Here is a 22,167-nt window from a genome sequence, read left to right as displayed (position 1 = left end):
CATCGCAGATTTCCTGTTTAGGCCAATTTTCAGCGGCCGCGGTAGAATGCGCAATATCTATGCTACTTTCTCCCCAGCCAAACTAATTTAATATACCCTAAGCCAATTCACTGCAGCATGAAACAATTTTCCATAGGTCAGATTAATTAATTATAATGAGCGCTATATTTTTGTGGCGCCGACTAATTTAATGTAGCATACCCTCAATCACTACACTGCACACCAATTTAGAAGATTTGTAGGGTTTTGCTAAGTGTACTGCTGTAGGTTATAGTGTAAACATTCCACTGTCACTGCCCCATTTATAATATTAATACGGACCCGTAAATATATTTGAACATTCCTTTGGTTGTTTTTTATTCTCAAGTTACCTCTATCACAGAAACAAAGTCAATGCTAGTAACAACCAGTTTTTTATTTGTTTAATTTGTTTCCTTGTCCATTATTAATTTGAAATAAGGCAGCATTTACCACTACAATACCTTTGAATGTTTTATGGTTAGGCTATAATCTCTCTTATTATATCTGCAAAGAAAGTAAAAAGATTCATACAGGAATTAATACAAGGGGTGGTGATTTTGCCCTCACGGTTTAAATATTGCGTTCTGACGAAATTACGAGCAACCCCATTGTCGCTGCGGGTTTATTAATCATACGGGGATTCCAGCATTTCCTCCGAAATAATGCAATATTTATGATAATCCAAATGACTCACAAATATCTCTGAGTGATGAGGCATTCTTGTGTTTACACCTGCCGCTCTGATCTCTCGATCACTATATGGCAAATGCAGTTAAATTTCACCACGTTAAGTCATCTTTAATACTGTATCAGAAAAGGGGGCTCTGCATTTCCCCGCGGGAGAGGAGAAATCAAAGTGCTGCTACATTAAAACTGGGAGAGCAGGTATGCAGCTTTTTAAAGTTATTAATCTGCCTTTCAGATTCTGCCACACCAACCTCCCCAAGCTTGGGTCGTTTCACACCTACATTTCTGGCAATTCTCCAGCTGCATAGAAGCAGTCCACACATGTTCTGCAATTATTGTGCATCAGGTTTGCTAACCCAAGATAAACTTTTGGGACTGGGGTAATCCCCCCTCCCACCCCACCCCAGGTTCAAGGACAGTATATCTGCCCCTGTATTCTTCTTTAACCATGGAGGTGGAGGGGGGGGGATTTGAGGACTGGTGGAGCTTTCTGTCATGAGCACGTCCACGTTCATCTATGGACACTCGCTTACTCTCTCTCCACATGTACGATTCATTGTTGCCATGACCTGTGGAGGTTTTCTGGGAGAGATAATGATTATTGTCCTGGGTTGACCTTAAGATAATGACAGATAAGACATTAAATATGGGGATATGACATACGTGCCTTAAGAAAGTAATTGGTTTTTTGGTTTTTCCCCTGCCCGAATCCCATCACTATTGCACCGCAAAATGCCCAGAGTTTATCCGGCACGTCTCCACAAGGGAAATCTCATCTCCATCAGGAAAAGCCCGATGAGTGTCCACATGACTCCCGCTGATTGAGTTCAGCGGGGCTACACCACTGTCCAACCCTTGACATAAATCACAGGGCGGAGGACAGCAGCGAAGGCTAACGGCAGAGCCGTAGTGAAGCAGGGGGCCAGCTGGCCACTTCCACCCAGGAGATACCATCCCGATAAGAAAATAATGTGTAAATGGAGAATGCCACGTATATCCAGGGAATGACTGCCGCTGTAGTGCTCATGCTGTGACTTTATCTCCCGCCTATCAGCCAGAGTCGCTTACAGACTCAGGGGTAACACCAGTCTGGGTCTAGAGACCCCAACGGCCTCACTGGTGCCAGGCCATTGGTTGCATTTGTCACAACGGTGATGGAGTGCTCACGGGCATAGTCCTACAAACACAGACTGTGTTTGATTGTGGGTTCAAATCCCCAAAACAAAACAATTTGTAATCATTCCCTCTACTGTAAGTTGATAGAAGTGTGACACAAATGAATTTTCTGAATTAAAACTTAGTCCTCATTGGTGGCGGAGGTAAGATTCCTAGAATCTGCTTTGCTTTCCCAAGGTGATGGATAGTAATTATATTTAGATCCTGAATTGATAACTTTTTATCCAGAACAACTCATCCTGGAGAATGTAAATTCTACATAGACCTACTGTAACTCAATATTGTAGCAAGCCCCCCCCCCCCCAGGCTTCAAAACAACAACCTTGAGGTTACGAGACTATCCCTAAGCTGCAAAGTTTTGTAAAGCAACGTCTTTGAAAGCTTTTATTCCATACCTGGACACGTCTGATCCCATGTTGAAAGAGAATGAAGTTTTCATTGAAAATTCCTGGTTTTTAAATGATTTTTCCCCCAATTGTATCAAGAACGTGGGCTCAAAGTCACTTAGCATAAGGGTGATAAACAACGGGGAAGGTTTTTATAAGAGTTTCAACGTGTGCTTCGAGAACAAACCCTATTCTCTAAAAACCCCCATTATAAATGAGGAAGTGCATTCAAAAAGCACTTAAATGCTGTACAATGACACTTCTTAGAAAGAAAAATCCCTGGGCTACATGGTGATTTTAAGTGTTTTTTTACTAAAGTACAAACTGAACTACAGAGTATTTTCTGAAATACAAAGAACCAAAAGTCTGTGATTACAGATCTGTGTGGTGGGATTCGGAAAGGAAGATGTGGAATGCTGGTAGAGAACGCACAATGAACGGCGTCCTGACAGACCCTATGAAATTGGGGGGTTCTGATAGCATTCCCTCCCCACCATGTGCCATCAGCTAGAGCAGAAATGTTACCTGTGGCTGCGAGGAATAAAAGAAATGTTGCAGGTGCTGAATTTATTGTTCAAATTACGGTGTGCGAGAAATGTGGGCGCGGCCGCCCCTCTTTGTCCGCGAGAGCAAGATGGCGACCGAGGCCGTCTCACACTTTTAAAGCGAGTGTCTGCCAGGCCAGGAATGGCCCCTCCCTCCATCGCCGGACCCCAGAGAGTCAGTGCTGTGAAAGCAGCAGGCGTTCGCGCAATAGGGGAGTTCGGCGGGAAGCTGATAAATACAACAGGCTGTCTAGAGACAGACAGAGAGAGAGAGAGAGAGAGTGTGTCTGTGTGTGTGTGTCTGTGTGTGTACAGGATTGCATGTGTGTAGCATCAGGAGAGAGAGATGGGTAAAGATAAAGAACAGGAAGATTGGTGGGTAAAACTGAATGCTATGGATTTCGCTGTAAGGCTGCCAACTGTTTCCTAACAATGTGTTATAAATAAGTCTGCATTCTAGTCTCTAGTCTCCACTGTAGTCCAGAAATGACACCAGTAGCCTTTTACAGTTGGTAACTGTATGTACTGCTGATATATACATCCATCACACTTCAAATACACCAAAAAAGTAACAATTTGCTCCCCTTACAGCAATGTAGCTGAAGATATTAATATCCATCACTTGTTAATGCAGCTGGAGATTTTGCTATGAGGGGTTCAGCACTTCACTGGAGTGTAACAGAAAGGTCCCTGTTGGGCCTCAAACCAGCAACCCCCAAGTGTTAATTGCAGGAGCTTTTCCCTTTTCCTTTCAGACGTGCCCTCGAACCCACACTCGGTGCGGCTCAGCTCGGTGGCCCAGCGCATCGCCACGGTAAACTTCATGAAGCCAGACTCACACGGCGGCGTGCCGATCAGCCACTACCTGGTGCGGTACAGGGACGTCGGCCTGCAGGAGTGGAAGGACGTGAAGTCGCACGGCGTGCAGAGTGAGTCTCCGCCTCCGCCGTAAGACATCTGTCAGGGCCACGGTAGCAAGCGTCTGAATTACCCATCCGGCGCCTCATGAATCCCTTGCATCTGCTCAGCCCGATCAAGGGCACATGAGAAACATGAGGACACGTTTGCCAGCTTCGTCTGTGATACGACATTACATTACGGTTAACAATGATTTTTGACGTTTCCTCATTTGGTGACCCATCCTTAATTAAGACGCCCACCGCCTTGTTAATCATCAAATGATAGTCAGGCCTGATTGTCATCAATACTCTTACATAGGCTTTTACCAGCCATAATGTTCTCTTTCCGAAACACTGAGCCCTGTCACTGAGTGCTAGCATCCCCATTAAGCTCCCAACACCCTGAGAGATGAACCACGTGCATAATGAGGCAGGTGACCTCCAGCCACTAGAGGGTGCCGTCTAGATTCACCCCTTACAGATGCGAAGTGACGTTGCTGTGGCAGGAGGCACACGGAATTTACAGTGCTTAGCCAATGAGCCGAACAACATGCTGCTCCCCAGTGGGTATTCTGTAGATTTAACTGCTAATGGGTGACATGACACCTTCATGGTGCTTTGCAATCTAATGCAATTTTCATATAGTTTAGCTGCCGTATATACACATATATAGAGACATAAACTGTTACACCAAGCCAGACAGAATGATTCGTTAGTCGTGCCTGTCAATTCCAAGCACTTTATTAACTACAAAACAGGGAAAGTAACCAGCACAAACAAAAGCTAATTAACACGCCTCCAGGGCTGGGGCAGCACCTGCCGAGAAAGCGGTCTTTCCTGCCTGTGACAGACAGCTTCCCCAGATGGGGGACCAGGCTATTTAGCATCAATGGGAGCTTGGCCTCTGAGAGGCAGGAATTTCCGCACTCAGGGGTGCAGGAGCCAGATCCAGAGGGAATACTATGAAACAGCAAGTGAGCTCAGAAAGAAACAGGTGAACTGATCAAAGTAGCCTAGCAAAACTAGCCAGCCTTTTTTTTTTTACAAAAGCTTGAGGTGAAAACAGGTGAGTGAAGTAAGCACCAGTAGCTGGCTGTTAATATAGCCTCAAGTGGGGCTGCACGATATGCCGAAATATTTTATCACGATAATTTCTTAATATCAGTCGACATTGATGATTATCACAGTATGATCCATTCATCATTATTTCCTTGAGGCTCCATTTATGCTTAAAATTCCCTTAGGATCCCCTTTAAACAGAACATTTAAAATACGACAAATCAAATGGATTGCAAATTGAAATCGAACTTTAATAAATAAATCATACATACTGGATAACGTCATGGAGAAGCTCACGGCTTTGCAAAAATTATTGGATGGTGGAGAGCAGCGTGGACATTAGAGGAGCTGGAAATTACAGCTTCTCGCCCCGGAAACCCAAACAACCCCATCCTATCAGGTTTTGGCTCCCCCTAATCAGCACTGGCCTCGGCCAAGACCGCTGCTGAACTAACAACTCCCCCAGAAGAACAAGGCAGCGAGACTCTCTTGCATTCCTCTCCCCCAATCCCACGCCTTCGCCGCTTCATTCCCCCAGCGTGAACAGGCTGATCTGTTGACCCCATGGCTGCAGGACCGGATGGCTGTTTGTCTGTGCTGGACTACCTCCACCTCCCCATTTCCCTCACCTGTTGCAAGTTGTGTCATTTTATGTTGTACGGCGTAGTGACCATGTGCTTATGTTGCTGAGGTGTTTTTTTCGGTTCCTACAATGTACTCCCCACTGGAGAACAGTCTGGGGGCTGTTTTTTTATTCTCCTCCTCTCTCCTCATGTTATTCTCTTTCTTATCTTCTCTCTGTTTGCCCCTGTCTCCCGACCTGTCTCCCCCTACTGTGATGTTTGTGTATATGTATGGTCGGGTTGATGGCCAGTTTTTTCGCTGGTACTTGTGACTAGTGACATGGTGTATTGCAACAGCAATAAAGGGTTCTCATATCATATCATATCATATCATATATCATACATACTGTAATATTTTTTTTACATCATAGGACGTAACATTAGTAATACGCCAACAGTACAGTTTACTGCTGGGTTTTCCTCTGACTGCCTCGCAGCTCCTTAACCGCCAGATATTGGTAAATAAAATGCTGTGCCCTGTTTTGAACCAATACAGGATGTGACTGAGAGTCGCAACACTAATTGCTGGTGTCTGTGACTCTAAGCACTTGCATTCCGTATACTATTCCGTATATATTCTGCTGGATGGCAATACTTTGAGTGGTGAAATAAATTTGCAGTATATCCAGTTTTACTGTAGCTGGCACAAAGTTTCGGTAGAGATTACAACACCAGTCTGTTGCATGTCACAGGTTTCTTTAAATTGCCAAAGGACTGTCACACCACCAGCATGTTTTTACCTGGTTTATTCACAATATCTCCTCTTTAAAAAGGTGTTGTGGCTGCTGACACCGACACCGAAGTTTTGGTTTTCTCCCCCATGACTGACGTGTATTGCCGGAACAGTAGAACATGGGGTGCTCCACTGACCCAATAAACCTTGCTGTGTATTTGTCATGCATAGGTTGTCCATCCTCAGAACACCGTGATTGGCAGCAGACCAGGTTATTTTAGTCAATACAGACAAAAACTTTCTAGCGTTTCTGAATTCTCTGTGGATTATTACTGTGTAGATTTCACGTTGGCTGAATTTAACTGGACTTTTGTTTTATATTTTGCTGGATTACCCTTATTGGATGAGTTGCTTTGGACTTCCCGCTGAGTTTCCCTCTTGTTTTCACTGTGTTGTTTTCCGTCTGCCTGCCTGCCCTATTGAATTTTCTTATTGGTTCAGTAAATTCCCTATTTGTGTTTTTATACCTCTGTCTGCACTTGTGCTCTGTTGACAGTCCTGACAAGCATTCACAGAGGAAGTGACATCATTAAATTGGGTCTTAAATCATGTTGAACTTTTATCAAGCAATTGTTGTGGCGATATCAAGGAAAATTATATTGAAATAATTACCATTAACATTTTATCATCCAGCCCTAGCCACAGCTCGTTAGCTGTAAGTGGTTCCTGGTGTTCTCGACTTGTGTTTCCCCTGAGAACAACCAGTTCTCAGAAAGTGAGTTCCACCTGGGTTGCAGACTATGGCGCAACAGTAAAAATGTTTTATTTTTCGGAACAAAAGGAAGAAAAATAAACTAAAATTAAACTGGAGGCTTGTTTTCTTGCCTATTTAACCAGCTCAGATGTAAGTTATTTGTACTATAACAATCTAAAATATGGCTGCAGTTTATTTTGGACTGTTTTGTTCAAAAGGGTTTAAATACCTTGAACTTTAATTTATTGGTCATAGCATTTTTTTTGCAACAGAGCAAAACACAATTTAAGAAACAGTTAATGAAGCTGAACTGGTTCCTGTTGAATATAAAGCTTTTCCCCCTTTTTGTGGAAAAGCCTGGAAGGTTTGGTGATTGCAACCACTTAAAATTAGCATTTCAGTGTGGACCACTGTTTCGCCTGTGGCTTTCATTTTCTGAGAAGAAGTGGTTCCAACAAAATGATACTTCAGCAAATAGAGAAACGCCAAGGCGCCGTGTCATGAATTTAACGCGTTGGTGAACATCTTACTATTATCTCACGGGAGACACCAACGTGCATAAACCTCACCTCCATGGCTGAATGCTTCCAGTCGGATTAAATTAAAATTCAGTCTGGCCTCGATCGTATGATGGCCAGCCTGCATGCTCTGCTGCGAGATTCAGCTGTTTCGCAGAAACAGACGTGATCAGACTTACCCAATGGCATAATGTCACACTCATCCTAACATGAGTTGCCATTGTATACCCTGTCCATGTTTCCCCCAGACATAGTAACACACAGTGAGTAATTTAGCTGTGAGAGCTTGCTCTTCCACAACCTTGCGTGTGCTCAGAACGTCAAGTCTGCTACCTAGGAGTCCTATTTCCATTTTTTTTTTGCGCCCAGCTTTTACAATCTACTTTTATTTCACTCCTCCGCATCTGCAACATCTTGCCTGAATAGAAATAATTCTCAAATTCCCCAAGCACATGAGCAATAGCACTGGTACGACTGTTCTTTAAAAGTCTCCCCCGTCCATATATTCTGAAGACATATAAGTCAAGTTATCTTCAGTTATGTGATACATGAATCATACACTGAGATGACATTTCAATCTTGTTGGTTGCATTGCAAGAAACCGCAATAAACAAAGTATAAATACGTCATAACATATTGAGACTTGGACATTAGGTATCAGAAAGAAAAACTACATTGAAAAATAAAGATGGGAACATGGGTAATGAAACTGAATGTGTGTAGATTTTGGGTGCAATGTTACGATGGCAGCAGAGATAGAGAAGGAAAGTAGTACAGCCACAAATAAATTCCTGGTCATCAAATCGAAGCTAATAACAGGATCATCTTTGGCCTGTAAGCTGGTTTGTTTTTTCCGCATATCGATGACCAGGACCTGGGTCAGTCCTACTCTCACCAGTGGGAGTTCATCCGAGGAAAGCAGATATGGTCACAAACCACTCGGTCAGACGCAAAACTGTCCCCAGAGGCTCGATTAGTGTGTCATCCAGCACCACGTGAGAGCTCCGCGGGGCGCTTTCGGCTTCAATTGCCTCATTCCCCGTGTGTGCTGGGCCCCATCCCAGCCTCGACCAAGAGCAGTGCTTGGTGTTTTTGCTGAGGAAAGAGGATTTCAAATTGATTCTTTATAGCACCCGGGAGGTCCTGCATGATGTTAAAACCCCAACAGGGAAGCTTAAGGAACAAGTACGTTCGGAGGTTAAGCAAGATTGACAGTCTTAAAAGGCTTGTAGCTAATAGCAGTAATTGTGAAGTTCGTTTAAATGTGAAGAGGGAGTAGCAGAATAGGGCACAGTGTGAGATGGCAGCAACCCCAGAGGAACACAAAGCGATCGAACAACATTTCAAAGCCCACGATTGGTGCGGTTATGGGCATTGCCCATCATTGGCTGCTTTAATACCCTTCTTGTCACTTTATTGGTTCCAATTGGATGAAACTACACAGAGATTGACATAAAGAAAGCCTTGTACCTCCTATCACCGCCATTCTGGAGACTTTTATCTTCGGGTAGAATTTGCTAGTAAATCTGAGAAAATGGGCTCCTACCCTGAAGCTGCTACAGTTTAGCAAACAGCAGTGTGATGCAAATAGTGAAGTGGCAACTCCTGGTGGAGGACTGAAATATCTGATGCCTTCTAAGTTTCTTTGCCACTATAAGGCAGACAGACAGCAGGTTACGGCAGCAATTCAGCTACCAAACACTTTAGCTACTTAAACATTTCATAGGTGTGACTTTTGGGGGTGGGCGGGGGGTTAGTTTAGAAAATTAAAGGTGCCATTAAGATGGGGTTGTTAGTACTCGTTAGTGCTTTGCATTAATTTCTCATTTTGCTTAATTACCAAGAAGGAGTTTTTTTTCCTGCGGTTTCCTTTCTATCAGCATAAAAAACATTCACTCGGGTTCAGCAAAACTCAGCTTGGAATTAAAGTCCTTTTGGGTGTTCTGCTAAATGGAACACACAGCTATGTAAATTACTCCTACAATGAAAGAACAGGCTATTTACTATTTTGCAGCAATTGCTGATTAGCGCTGAATTGTCTATAATGAATATTTATGAACTGTTTGAATGGCTCTTTTCACAGCCTTCTGGATAAAGTACGGCTGGCTGACAATTTGAGGTGACTTATATTTTGTAGATATTAAGGTTCTGAGAACAGAGGGGCGTCGGGCTATGTGAGAATGTTTACCCTGAGAAGATACATTCAGATGTAAATGGCGCAGTCATTTGTCCTTTTGGGCGCCGCAAGCTTCTCAGAAATGTATAGCAGCCGTTACAAATATTAGTGACAGACAGTACAAACTTAGACAGGATGCCCTGGCAGAATATGGTGGGATGGGAAGCTGGCATGTAGTAAGACATGGCTACTGTACATGCACTTAGCATAGATACATTAATCTGAAAAGCAGGTTGTGATTTAATGCATTCATTAACCTAGTGAAACGACCTTACTACCACCATACGGAACTTATGTCATAAAGAGCTACATTACTGCTAACATACCATACTTACGTCCAGTGATTATCTACCTATGGCTCTCATGGACTAAAATACCCATCCTGTTTCCCACCTACTCAATTCCTACCACAGAAAGCACGTTCTCTGTCTTCATATTTATCTCACCACATTTCCTGGTGGGGGTCACTGTGTTAGCATACTAAGAGGTCAGAATAAACCCGCCTTCCTCAGCTTGTAGATGCTAGCTTGTTCTGGGGGGGGGTTCCCAGATGTTTCCAAGACAGCTGGGGTATATAGTGCCCCTCCGGCCCCGGTCTGCCCTGAGGCCTTCGCCCAATGAGACTTGTCCAGAAAAGCTCCCTTAGGTGGTCTCCTGTTCAGCCCCAGATACCTCCAGTGGCTCATCTCAGTCCAAAGGTGCGACAGCTCTATTTCAAGGTTTCTCCTTATCTTTGAACTTCTCACCCTGTCACAAAGAATGAGTTTGTGGAAAGACCTCATTTCAGCCAGTTGCACTTTGGGACCCTTCTCTTTTCAGTCATTACCCAGAGCTCTTGGCCACAACAGGTACACAGATTGACCAGTAAACCACAACCTTCATCGACAGCTTAGCTACTACTTTATCACCAGCGAACTAATCCACCATTAATTCCAAATTCCCTTATACTGTGCCCCCAGGTACTTATACTCCTCCACTAAGGGCAGACTGCCCCCCTCTCCTGAAAAAAAACAACCCTACAGTAGCCATTCTACCATTTGCATACTCCTCTTGTCCTAAAATATCCACTTTATTTCCCACAATGCATTATCACCACAGCGAATATATTAACAAAGTGAAGCTAATTTTGAGACAAGAAGCAATACACTGGAATGTGTCTTTCTCACATATCCCATTCTTTCTTAGGCATTCACACATATACAGGTAAGAGCGAAGATCTGGATCTGAGTACTGGGGCAGCCATTTATCTTCAAGGGCCCAACAGAGATGTAGCTACTTTGCTGAGCATGGGACTTAACCCAGCGACCTTCTGATCACACGCACTGAGTCACATACTCCCCCACCCTCATATCACACCCTTACCTTCACAAATTATATATCCTGTGTAAGTCTGCATGCCATTCTCATATGATCAAATTTTTCCTACTCTATAAAGCCGTACCACCATCCACATACTCTTACATACATATTCTCGGACAGCTTTTACCCTAAGAGAGCGAAACTATCTGCCGCATATTGAATTCCTGTCCCAAGAGTTAACGCTTGGCTGCTATGAACACAACACTTCTTTAAAAGTTGCCAAGTTTAATTAGTGCCCCACAGAACAACATGCATATTGAGAAATTAAGGGAATCTGAGGGCACAAAGGAGCCATTTCAATAAAACTCACATCTGTATGCATGAGGGATGCTCTGCCTTTCTTTATGAGATCAGGTCGTTGATTCTGAGGCTGCATTTCGCCATGTGTAACCGAAGACTGTCAGATGTGATATTAGCAGATAAATGTCATCAAAAAGATGGCAGTGAGCTGAGGGCAGGCAACGGAGAGGGGGATTATGTACAAACAATTATGCGCACAGCATGTGTGAAGTGCCTGCAGAAGTCTGCAGATTAATGCTGGCTTTGTGCGGGTTTTGTGGGAACACCATGGGGATGTTGGATCCAGACACATCTGCACTATCGGTGTTCCGGAGAATTTCACTCAGAGGATGGTTGTGTGAAATCCGTGGAATGTGCGTGTGTGTGGGTAGGGTGTGTGAGTGTCTGTATGTGATGCGTGAATCTGTGGATAAAGACAAGCCCTCTTATCCCGAGGAAGCGTAACAGAGCCATACGTCGTGCTGCCATTTGCATGGAAGATGCATTTTGTAACTGTAATTGCTTTGGAAACATTTACATTTTCATGATCGAATTCTCTAAAGATTAGGTGCAGAATATCTTGGCTGAAGAGCTATTGAGCGGTTTTTCCTGTCACTTTGAAAACGAGCTCGCCGAATCTGCTTCCGCTACATTTGCCAACTAGCTATCCGTGGTGTGTGTGGGAACCACTTTCTTCTGATACTAACTGTTCTCCCCCCACCCCACCCCTCCCCACCTCTGCCCTGTGCTTCAGCAATGGTGCAGCTGACTGACCTGGAGCCCAACAGCACCTACGAGGTCCGGGTGGCTGCCGTGAATGGAAAAGGGCAGGGGGAGTTCAGCTACGTGGAGAGCTTCCAGACCCTGCCCATCCGTGAGTCCTTGTGATACTCAGGCCAAGTGTGTGTGCATTTGCATGTGTCTGATGAGGGACATGGTTATTCTAGGATTTTTTTAAAGGTAGGAATATGAGAGGGGCCATAATTCATACAGAAGGGCGAACATTATCATTAGCCAATGATGCGATTTTAATCGATGAGTGACAGGCGATCGTATACTCCAGGAACCAGTCAGCTTTCAGCTGTGGTCCCGCCTGGTTGTCTAATGCTGTGAGAGTTTCATCTGACACAGCTGTCACCATCCAGCCAGTAAGCAGCTTTCGTCATTTTAACCCCTCGTGTTGCATGTCTAGGAGAACCCAGCCCTCCTGTGGTCCATGGACAGAGGGGTGTGGGGAAGGTCTACAGACTCCTCTTGGTCAAGCAGGATGATGGAGGAATGCCAATCGTGGAGTATATTGTCAAATACAGGACGGTGAGTCATTAGTGGCCACCTGGATGTACATAATTGCACACAACTACATCTCAGGACACCACCAGCAAAACAACTCCATTCTCCTACTAACCAGATAGCTCTGAAGAAGGTATCTGCTAAGTACCTTAACTAATATCAGTCTGCCTTGCATGTGACGGGTGTAAATTCCAAAATATCATGCGGTATGTGATTGAAGGCAGTGCCATTCCGTCCATTAGGAGTCATGGGTGACTGCCTAGAGTGCCACCTTCTGGCCTCTGGTGGAAAAAGGGTTTAACTTTCATAATTAAGTAAAAGTACTGATACCACTAAAATGTTATTCAAGTAAAAGTCATCCAGTAAAATGCTATTCGGGTAAAAGTAAAAAAAATACCTAGTTTTAAAACTACTTAAGAATCAAAAGTAAAAATTACCACACATTTAGATCAAACAAATCTAACAAAATGTGACCTATCATTTTAAATTCACTCACAACAGGCTTGAATGTAGCATAGTATGTTACAGTGCATCACAGTATGGAGAAAATAGGCGGTTTGTAGGTAGCTTGGTGACAGCGGAAGGCCACTGACGTGGCAGGGGTGAAACTTGACATTAATAATGATAATTAAGATATACAATTCTGCTTTGTACATCTACATTGAGGCATGCTGCATGCTTTTTGCAAATAGTTTTTAATTAGGTGAGTGGCCTCATGTATCGGAGTTAAAAATTGTGAAAGTAAAAGCTGCAACAATTTTAAATGCTCGAGTAAAGTAACAATTCAGAAAAAAACAACTTACTTGTACTTTGTTACTTTACACCCATGCCACTAGTGGTGCCCCCATCCCCCTAGCAAGCCCCCGACCCCCTGCCGTGAGAAGGAGTGCACACTGTCCAAAACAAACTGAAATTGGTTGGTGAGGCTTTCCTAGGGTGCCACATGGTCTCTGGCCGGCACTGACTGAACCTGAAAAGAAAATGGCGGTATGCCAAGGGTCCCCTCCAACCTGCAGCATCAAGAAGCCGGCAAAGCGGGCGGCGACGAGGCCAAATCCGTCCTGCCGCGGCGGAGCTCCCTGTCACAGCCGACTAATGACATTCCTCCAGTTAAACTGCAGTCTGCGTGACAGGAGAGGCTGTCTTTCAAAAAGTCCCAGACATCTAGCAGGAGCAGACCAAAATGAATTATTTGCTTTTGATCAGTCACGCAACACCTATCACGGAATGAGCATAAATGGGAAAAAAGAATTAATAGCACAGTATGCACTGATGTATAATCTATTTTTAAATATCCTGGCAAGAACGAAAAAAAAACTTTTTTCTGCAGTATAATGAAATAGGTAATTAATTGTGTAATAGCACGGCTGTCAGGGATCAGCGTGGGCCTGATGCCCGCAAACGGAGATGGGTTCCGGAGCCCAACCAGGTTTCCGGGAAACATCGAGGCGTACCTTTAAAAAATCGGAGGGCCTTTTTAACGTGACGCAAATTAGCCGGAGCTGTCTCTGTCTTCGCCTGTCAAAAGTAAGCGGATCCTGGATAAGGCAGCATCCGGCAGGAGAATAATAAAAAAATACATTTCTTCCCAACACAGGCCGCTGCCGAAGTTTGGTTTAATTGGCACAACATTATCGGCGTATGGCAAGCGAAGGAATACCGAATGGCAGTGAGTAAGGGACGTGATTAACATCCGCATTTTTGTGGTACACGCCAGGCTGCTCTTCCTGCGCCCCCCCCGACACATTGGGACAGACACGTGCATGTGTGTCACGAGTGGAAGATATTTGCGCAACAAAACAGGCGTCCGTTTGCTGCGCCGATCCTCCCTGGGGAGCATCCGAGCCTCCCTCTCCGTAATCGCTGAAGCATTTTTTTTTTCGTTCAGTCTGCTGCGAATCGGAAATTAAAACTCCGGATGGGGGGTGAGGGTGGCATATTGTCCCCCAGAAAGGGTGAGCGAGTTGTTGAGAGGAGAGAGAGGAACTGTAGAAGACTGATAATAAGGCCGAGAACAGAAATGGAGTATGGGGGTGAGAGAGAGAGATAAAGCGAGACAGCAGCGGGCTCCTGCCTTGGGTGATATCCGATACGTCTGGATTCTCCGGTCCCTGGGGGTGTGACGGACGCCTCTGTGGCTACTGTACCTCCGTCCAGCAGTTGATTCTTCCTCCCGTCTGGTCCGTCTCCTTAACAAGGCCCTTGGTCTCCAATACAGGGCTTCAACAAGTCATGCTCATTATATGGCCAACAATTTAATAGCTCTAAGGTTCTTACCACTCTCTTGCACATGCACTGTAACCTAATCACACACACACACACACGCGCACACTCATCCCTTTTAAGAACCCTCTCTGAAATGCAGACTTTAATATATTTCTGAGATCCCTTGATAATAGCCAACTAAAAAAGAAAGCCTTTGACTTTACACATGACAACATAGGAAATAAAATCCATTTGATTCTCCTCAAGTTGCCTCCAAACAAGATTTACCGGCTTTTGAGGACGTCTAGCACAGGCTCCCAAGGTGAATGTCACATCTTAGATGAAACAAAAATATGTAATGTATGTACAAAATCATGTTGATAATAATTTGGTCTGTTCCCAAGTTTTTCTTTGATTCCTCACGTGCCAACACGTCTCTCTTCAGCGTGAATTTTCTCCATCACGGAGTGGTTATCGCATTGCCTCAGCTGAGAAGTCATCATATAAGCACTGGTTTAATGGCAGCCACAGTGAAAGATGTTTATATATGGAAGTGGCTTTGCTCCCTCCATGCAGACATGGGGAACAGCCTGCGGGGAACCTAGATGAGGCAGTAAACGTTCACTTCGTCCTTTCTGGCACTTCAATATTTCAGAATGAAAATATTGTATGAAAGGCAGTACAGAAAGTAGCTTTTTAGCAACGCCAGTTAATGTGTGTGGCTGAATCCGTGAGGGGCAGCTGGGGGGCGCCATCTCCACTTTGCATGTTGAACCGTAGCCGGGTCTCGATGTGAAGCAAACTCACAGGATTAAGGATTGAACGGTGAAGGTAAAGAAAGGCTTTGCCGCTTCAGCCCCTGAGCCAGCCAAAAGCAAGCTACTCTGCGCCGAAGAATAGGAACCAGACAGCATTCTTCCCCCATAGAACACTTTCATCTTCAATGCGATTATTTCCACATCTTCTGTCACTCCTTAGAAAATGCCAGAACAACGGCACAGAGAGGAAAAGGAGTCTGAAGTAAACCTACACAAGCACTGTGTGCATGTCAACTGAACACGATAGCTGTAAAATTAACTTAAGTTATATAACAATTATATATATATAACACACACACGTATATACACTATATATGTATATATACTACAACTTTATTTATATATATATATATATATATATATATATATATATATATATATATATATATATATATAAATAAAAATAAATATAAACTTTATACATATATATAGTATGTGTGTATGTGTTTGTGTGCATGCATATATATATATATATATACACACATGCAGTATATGTATGTGTCTCTGGGTAAGACACCAGCGGGTTGTGGGTTTGAATCCACTACCAGCTTGTCTGCTTGGAGTTTCCTGACCCTTTCCGTGTTTGTGTGGGCTTTTTCTGTCCTCCTACATCTGAAAGCAATCTGTTTAAATGTAGAGACTCTCGGTTCCGCATACCGTGAGTCCACCATGATGGACTGCTTTGCTCCATATGCCCTCCAGTACTGGCTCTGGTTCACCAGCAAACCAAACAGATTTGGAGGAAGAGCCAAAAAAAATTGTTTTACTTTAATCGGTTTATTCCTAGACCATGTAAGACCCTTGTAGATGCATTTTAATGCCTTGAAATATGTTGCAATGTATTTTTAAATATTATGACGATAGAGCGATTTGGGGGGCTCGGGTTATGAGGTAACGCCGGCTGTTTTTGCATGTTTCAGCAAGAGAAAGAGGAGCAATGGATGACGAAGCTGGTTCCCGGTGTGAACGATTTCGTGGCTCTGCCGCACCTGCAGTGGAACACACGCTACGAGGTTGAAATCACCGCCAGGAACGTCAAGGGTCTTTCGAAGCCCAACTACTACCAGTTCTCCATGCCACAGAAGCCTGACATCACGGGTATGCAAATGTCCATCTTCTTCTTCTTCTTATCATCCTCCAGTTGTCTTTAGTAGCCCTCTGTGTTGGCGAGGAAAGGAGCCTCTAACCACTAATGCAGTGGTGGTCCCATGATGCCCAACGCCCTGCCCAAGCCTCATTGGTGATATGGGACTCATGGGCTGACTCAATAAAGAGTACAGTTCCTTGACGACGTCTTTAAGCTTCTCTTCTTGTTAGCCCCACGCGGACCCGGCCAGCTGGCACCCGTAGGCAAACCTCTCGTGGTAGCTTTTCCAAATGCTCACCGCAGATCCATCTCCTTTGTCCTGCTGCTCTTATATCATATTTTTTTGCTGCAAAATGCCAACAGTATCAGTCGACTTTGTTGCATAAGCGCCTGCCAAATGGCAGCAATTATCCAGTGGGTGTATGTCACTGAGGTTTCCTCCTTCAGCCAAGCTGGCTCTCTGTATCATGCTTCAGGTTATTTATACGCTGCCAGAGGAACCGCAGGGGAAATCCTGCCATATTCCGCGCACCTGTTGCTTGTGTGGGATTACCCCAAGTATTGAATATTTGATTCCCGAGCCTTGCACTCTGATATTTCCATTCTTTCACTCACTCCTCGCAGGTGGAGAAATACCGGCAGGCTAACGTGATTTATCTCCGCTATTCTGTACTTTGAATACACCAAGCAGAAGGTCTTATTTGTTGGAATCTCTCCATGGCTGGTTTCTCTGGAGTATAAATCCAGTCTTGTGGATGAAACTGGCAGTATCTAATATGTTAGATACTGGAGATTTTCAGATTGGGAACCATGACCCAGCAGGGTCAGTGTAATAATCCAGTCGACGCAATACATTGACCCCAAAATATTCAAGGGGAACCTTCCTCTGAGTTATAAATATTACATGCCACCCCAGTCCTTGCTTTAGTTACTTACGTGCAGAGGTACAAAGTTCAGATACAGAAAGTACGAATCCAGACCAAGATTTTGCTCCACCTGACCTGTTGAGTTCACTGTGACTGTGGTTCTTTATGCTTATAAAAAATATTGGTCTAGATTTGTACTATGTGCTTGAACTCTCTACCTCTGCTTATGTGTAAAATGTGTGTGTAAAATCAGGAATTTGTCTATGAAGGCACACAAAGGAGTCAGCATGCCAGTGTGTGTACTGGGATACAAACACAGGAGAGAAATGAAGGAAAGTGACCCAAGGATGGACAGAAAGTTAATGTTAATGCTTCACACGCAGAATATGTCAGACAGGTAGTAACGCCCAACGCAATCATTGCTTCCATTGTCAGAGAAGGGGAGTGCCAATCTTTCATAACAGGAATGACACAGGTGACTTAGCAATTAAATTTGCCATCGATGGTAGTTCACAGCTAAATTGTTGACTAGTGAATTCAAAGCCCGCTAATGCATGTTTATGAAGCAATTTATGTGTGGAAAATCAGATGTTACAGCTTTTATATGTAGCAGATTCATTAAATGCATATACAGCTCTGGAAAAAAACTAAAAGACCACTCCATATTTTTTGCAAAAATTGTTTTTTTACATCCTGGTTTAATCCGGGTTCTACTGTCAGACGGCTAGCTTGAGCAGCAGGTTTCTTCCAGGCTCAAAGTTTGTAAGACAGCAGTACACAAGAACAAGGCGAAGCAGGAGACACAAACAATAACCAAAAACCATCCAGGTAGAGGGGAGAAGCAACTTTCTAATGGCTGAGATGATGCCTGAAGTGACCTTCAAAAAGAATGGGAAACAAATTGTGGTGTGAAGTGCACTGCTAGGGCAACTCGAAACAGGCTCCTAGAAGCAGGACTGAAGACCCATCAAGTGAAGAAGAAGCCCTTCAAGAATGTGAAGCATTGGTTGGAGTTTGCAAAAAGAGAAGGTATACTGTATTTTACACAGCCACATACCCATATTGAAAAATTTTGCTGTGGTCTCTTCATTTTTTCCAAAGCTTTATATGTATTTTGAATATTTATAATATAAACATTTGTTTCATTGACATGTTTAGTGCTCAGGTTTGTCCGAAGTGAGGAAAACTTGGAGCCAGAGAATAGCGACAGCCACCTTCTTTGGTACGACTGAGCCTTAAAAGCCTTGCTCAAGGGTCCAAAAGTTTATATTATGCCAGCAGCAGCATTAAAACCCAAAACCTTTCAGATTCAGCCACAGACCCCTTCTGTTAATGATAGCTGCTTCAAATACTCCACCATAACATTTCTGTGCCTTACAGCAAAAATGTCACTGAGCTGTCCGGCACAGTCAGAGACCAGGGATTTGGTGTCATTCTTCTGGGCTGAATCCCCTCATCTATGCATTCTTACATCTATCCTTCTTCGGGGCTTAACGCAGCTTATTTACTGCGGCATTTTCAAAATTCACCCAACTGCACACGGCGACACATTCGTAGAGGAGGTGTAGATGTGGTTCAGAAGGCTTTGTGTCTGATGGAAGGCCACACCTGGGCCCCTGGGACTGCCAGTGCAGCCGGTATCTCTGTCGTGCACCGGCCGCTTCACGTCCAGCCTGCTTCTCTAACAGAGAGCGAGTCCGTGTAGCAGTTTGCTTAAACGCGATTGCCTGTCTGCTTTCATTAAGTCTCCGCACCATGGCCCGAAGCTCAGGAGACCTTTGGGAGGAGGACAGACAGGGAATCTCGACTTTGATTCATCTCGGCAGTACATGAGAGATAGCCTTTCCTGTCTCTTTATCCATAAAGCCGGTGGAAGCAAAACCCCTCATGTAAGGTGCTCTTTAATCGGGGGGAGAAACTTTTAAGCTGGAGCTTGGGAGTATCCCAGTGTGTACATAGTGCATTACCTTCATCCCCAAAAGAACGGTAAAGCCTGATACATATACATGACGGACACAACCTCGCAGGGGGAAGGAATCCACTTCTTTAAAGTTTAAACCTAAAATCGCTGATGGTAAGAATCATAAACTGCAGTAAAGTGAGAGTGGATGTGACAGGAAGAGTGTGTGCGTGTGTGTGTGAGCGTGTGTGTGAGTGGGTATACCTATCCTTATGGGGACACAATGTCCCCATAACGTAATAAATATCCATTTTTTTTCCCTTATGGGGACCGGTTTCCTGGTCTCCATAAGGGAAAACTCAATTTTATAAAAATCAGTGTTTGCTATGAAAAAACTAAAAATGCAAAAACTTATTTTGCTTGGTTACTTATGGTTATAGTTAGGGCAGCGTGGGGGTTAAGGTTGTCATAGTTAGCGTTAGCATTTTTCCCATAGAAGTGAATGAGCAGGCCCCATTAGGATAGTATAGGATAGGTGTGTGTGTGTGTGTGTGTGTGTGTGTGTGTCTGTGCAAACTCAGTAGTCATACATTATCTGTGTCAATGCACTGCGTGTGATCGTTGTCATTCCTCGTGTTGTTAATCAATTTTCATTTGTGTATCTTCTCTCACGCCCCCGCCACCCCCCCTTGCTGATTCACGCCCTCCCATCGTCTGTGCCCCCGCTGTTTCTCTCCAAACCATCCTGCGCTTCTCTTACCTCCTGATGAATAATGCATCGCATCCGGCACCACGGCAAATGGCTGCGGCTTCTTTGTTTCTCATTGAACAACCACTAAACCTGTTGCCTTTCTATTTTTTTTATAAACCCCACTTGAAAATAAACACCCATGATTGCTGTGTTATCCCGCTTCCCTTTTCAATGTCTTGTTTTTTCCATATTCCTAAATCAAAATATGTCTGCCTTTCCCCCAATTTTGTAATTAACCCTGTTCTATCTACCCAACGAAATGCAAATCGCTGTTTACTACGCTGCCTTCTGTTTTTGTGTGATTTGTGTTTCGAACTCTGCTTTTTTCAAAACATTTCACTGTTGATCCTTTGATGAACTTCCGGTGTCAACATTTGGTCTTGTACTTTTGTTTGATTCCAATTTCCACAATGTTCCCACAAACCTGTATCTCGTTTTTATTATGATTTAATACATGCATCCTCACCTGATATGGCCGTGCATGAAATGTAACTGCTGTCAAACTGCCCATTGTATGGTGCTCATGCTACATGTTGCTGTTCTCCATGATGTGTCTTCTATCTGCTGTGTGATTATTTCTATTTCTCCAATACTGTGATTCTTCACTGCATAACTCCTTAACATCACCGCACCCTCCTGCTCCCCAATTCATTGCCCCATAGTAGATGAATGTTGCGATCCCCAGCAGAGCGGACGCAGTGGCGCCCCCACCTGGCACCTGGTCCGAGCTGCGGCCATCATCGGATTGGCCCTGTCCCTCGCGTGCCATTTGTGTCAGTGTTGATGTGCCCCCTCACCCCACTCTCTCCATGGAGACTCCATGCAGCATTCCTGTTCTCACCCCTGTAGGGAATGTCATCCACATGGAGACTGCTGTACATCCCGAGAGCTCTGCATCGGCAGCCCATGTGTGGCTGTGGATTTTGAGGAGGTGTGTGTGTTTGTCTATGAGTGCATCTACCGTATGTAAGCCAAGATGGACGGATCTCCCCCACATCACTTGTGTATGATTTGGGGACCCTTTGTCGTGTCATTGTCTCCACCCCCCCCCCTCCCCCCACCAAGGCACAGGTGCTTACTCCTTGTTTCAGGCAGCCATTGGTGGACATGATATAGATCTCCTAGCCCACACCCCCAATCCTAGCCCCCACCCTGTCTGGAATCGTCCATCTTTGTCCCAAATTTGTCTCCCATGGCCCCTCCCACTGTCCCCGAAGACCACTTTGTGTGTTTTGCAATGTCTGACTTTCATACATCATCAAAATGAAAATAAACTACTGATTGAAAAAGAGCCCTTTGGAATGATACACTTATTGGAACCCTCTCAGCTTCCATACATCTGACTTGAGCATGATTCAATTCAAGCATTACATGGGTAGTTCATCTACACTTGATTTGGTTTGGGTAATATAAATGTATACAGATTTTGGGATCAGACATGGTTTTGGGGATTTCTATATGGTTGCCTTTAAGATGCAGTTAAAACACATGCGTGTGATGTGTGTGTTATGAAACATTGCAAATAGGAAAATGCTTATCATCGTGATTATGAAAATACTGCATATGAATATATATTATGATGTCTGTTTAGGTGCCCCTTCCCCCAGATTTAATTATTGATTTGGAGTAATAAATAATGAAGGAATATTTCTATGCCAACAAAAACGATTTCTAATTAATATGTTTATATATGTGCTGTAGCTGGTAAAATTAATAGTCCAAATGGAACGATGAATCCTGTATTGCATTTCACAAGTAATCAAGACGGCCTATATTTGTTTTGTATGACATTTCATTTTCTATATACTTATGAGTCCTACTAATATCATGCACATCAGCACTATATCAAAACAATCAATCACAGCCAGAAATACCATTTAATATCTATGGAATTCAAATGTTCATATTTATAACACTGATGTTTAATATCACTCTCTTTAGAGCTTAAAATGTATGTTTATATGACAGTAAATACCAAGTACATGTCACATTAATTTGAGGTATAATATGTATGCTTATATTTCACTTTTTAGAATGAGAAGTCTTTCTTCGACATGCTTCTCATTTGTTGCAGCATTGTTACATATGGTGCTGA

At 43.8% G+C, this 22,167-nt stretch overlaps 1 protein-coding gene across 5 annotated transcripts in view; it reads left to right on the top strand.

Annotated features, from left to right (window-relative positions):
* ncam2 (neural cell adhesion molecule 2) overlaps nucleotides 1-22,167 on the top strand; it is a 217,943-nt gene that overhangs the window by 181,406 nt on the left and 14,370 nt on the right. For 3 of the 5 annotated variants that reach the window (XM_049010811.1, XM_049010802.1, XM_049010822.1), the window contains exons 12-15: nucleotides 3,571-3,744; nucleotides 11,910-12,029; nucleotides 12,348-12,469; nucleotides 16,389-16,566. In XM_049010811.1, coding sequence (XP_048866768.1) covers nucleotides 3,571-3,744; nucleotides 11,910-12,029; nucleotides 12,348-12,469; nucleotides 16,389-16,566 — 594 coding nt within the window. Of the gene's footprint in view, nucleotides 1-3,570; nucleotides 3,745-11,909; nucleotides 12,030-12,347; nucleotides 12,470-16,388; nucleotides 16,567-20,734; nucleotides 21,373-22,167 lie in introns of those variants that run through there. The other 2 variants (XM_049010841.1, XM_049010832.1) reach the window with 2 other exon arrangements.

The sequence above is a fragment of the Brienomyrus brachyistius genome, chromosome 1, assembly GCF_023856365.1.
Source record: "Brienomyrus brachyistius isolate T26 chromosome 1, BBRACH_0.4, whole genome shotgun sequence".
Taxonomy (NCBI): domain Eukaryota; kingdom Metazoa; phylum Chordata; class Actinopteri; order Osteoglossiformes; family Mormyridae; genus Brienomyrus; species Brienomyrus brachyistius.
Note: the sequence above shows the minus strand (reverse complement) of the source record. Positions and strands in the feature narration are given on the sequence as shown.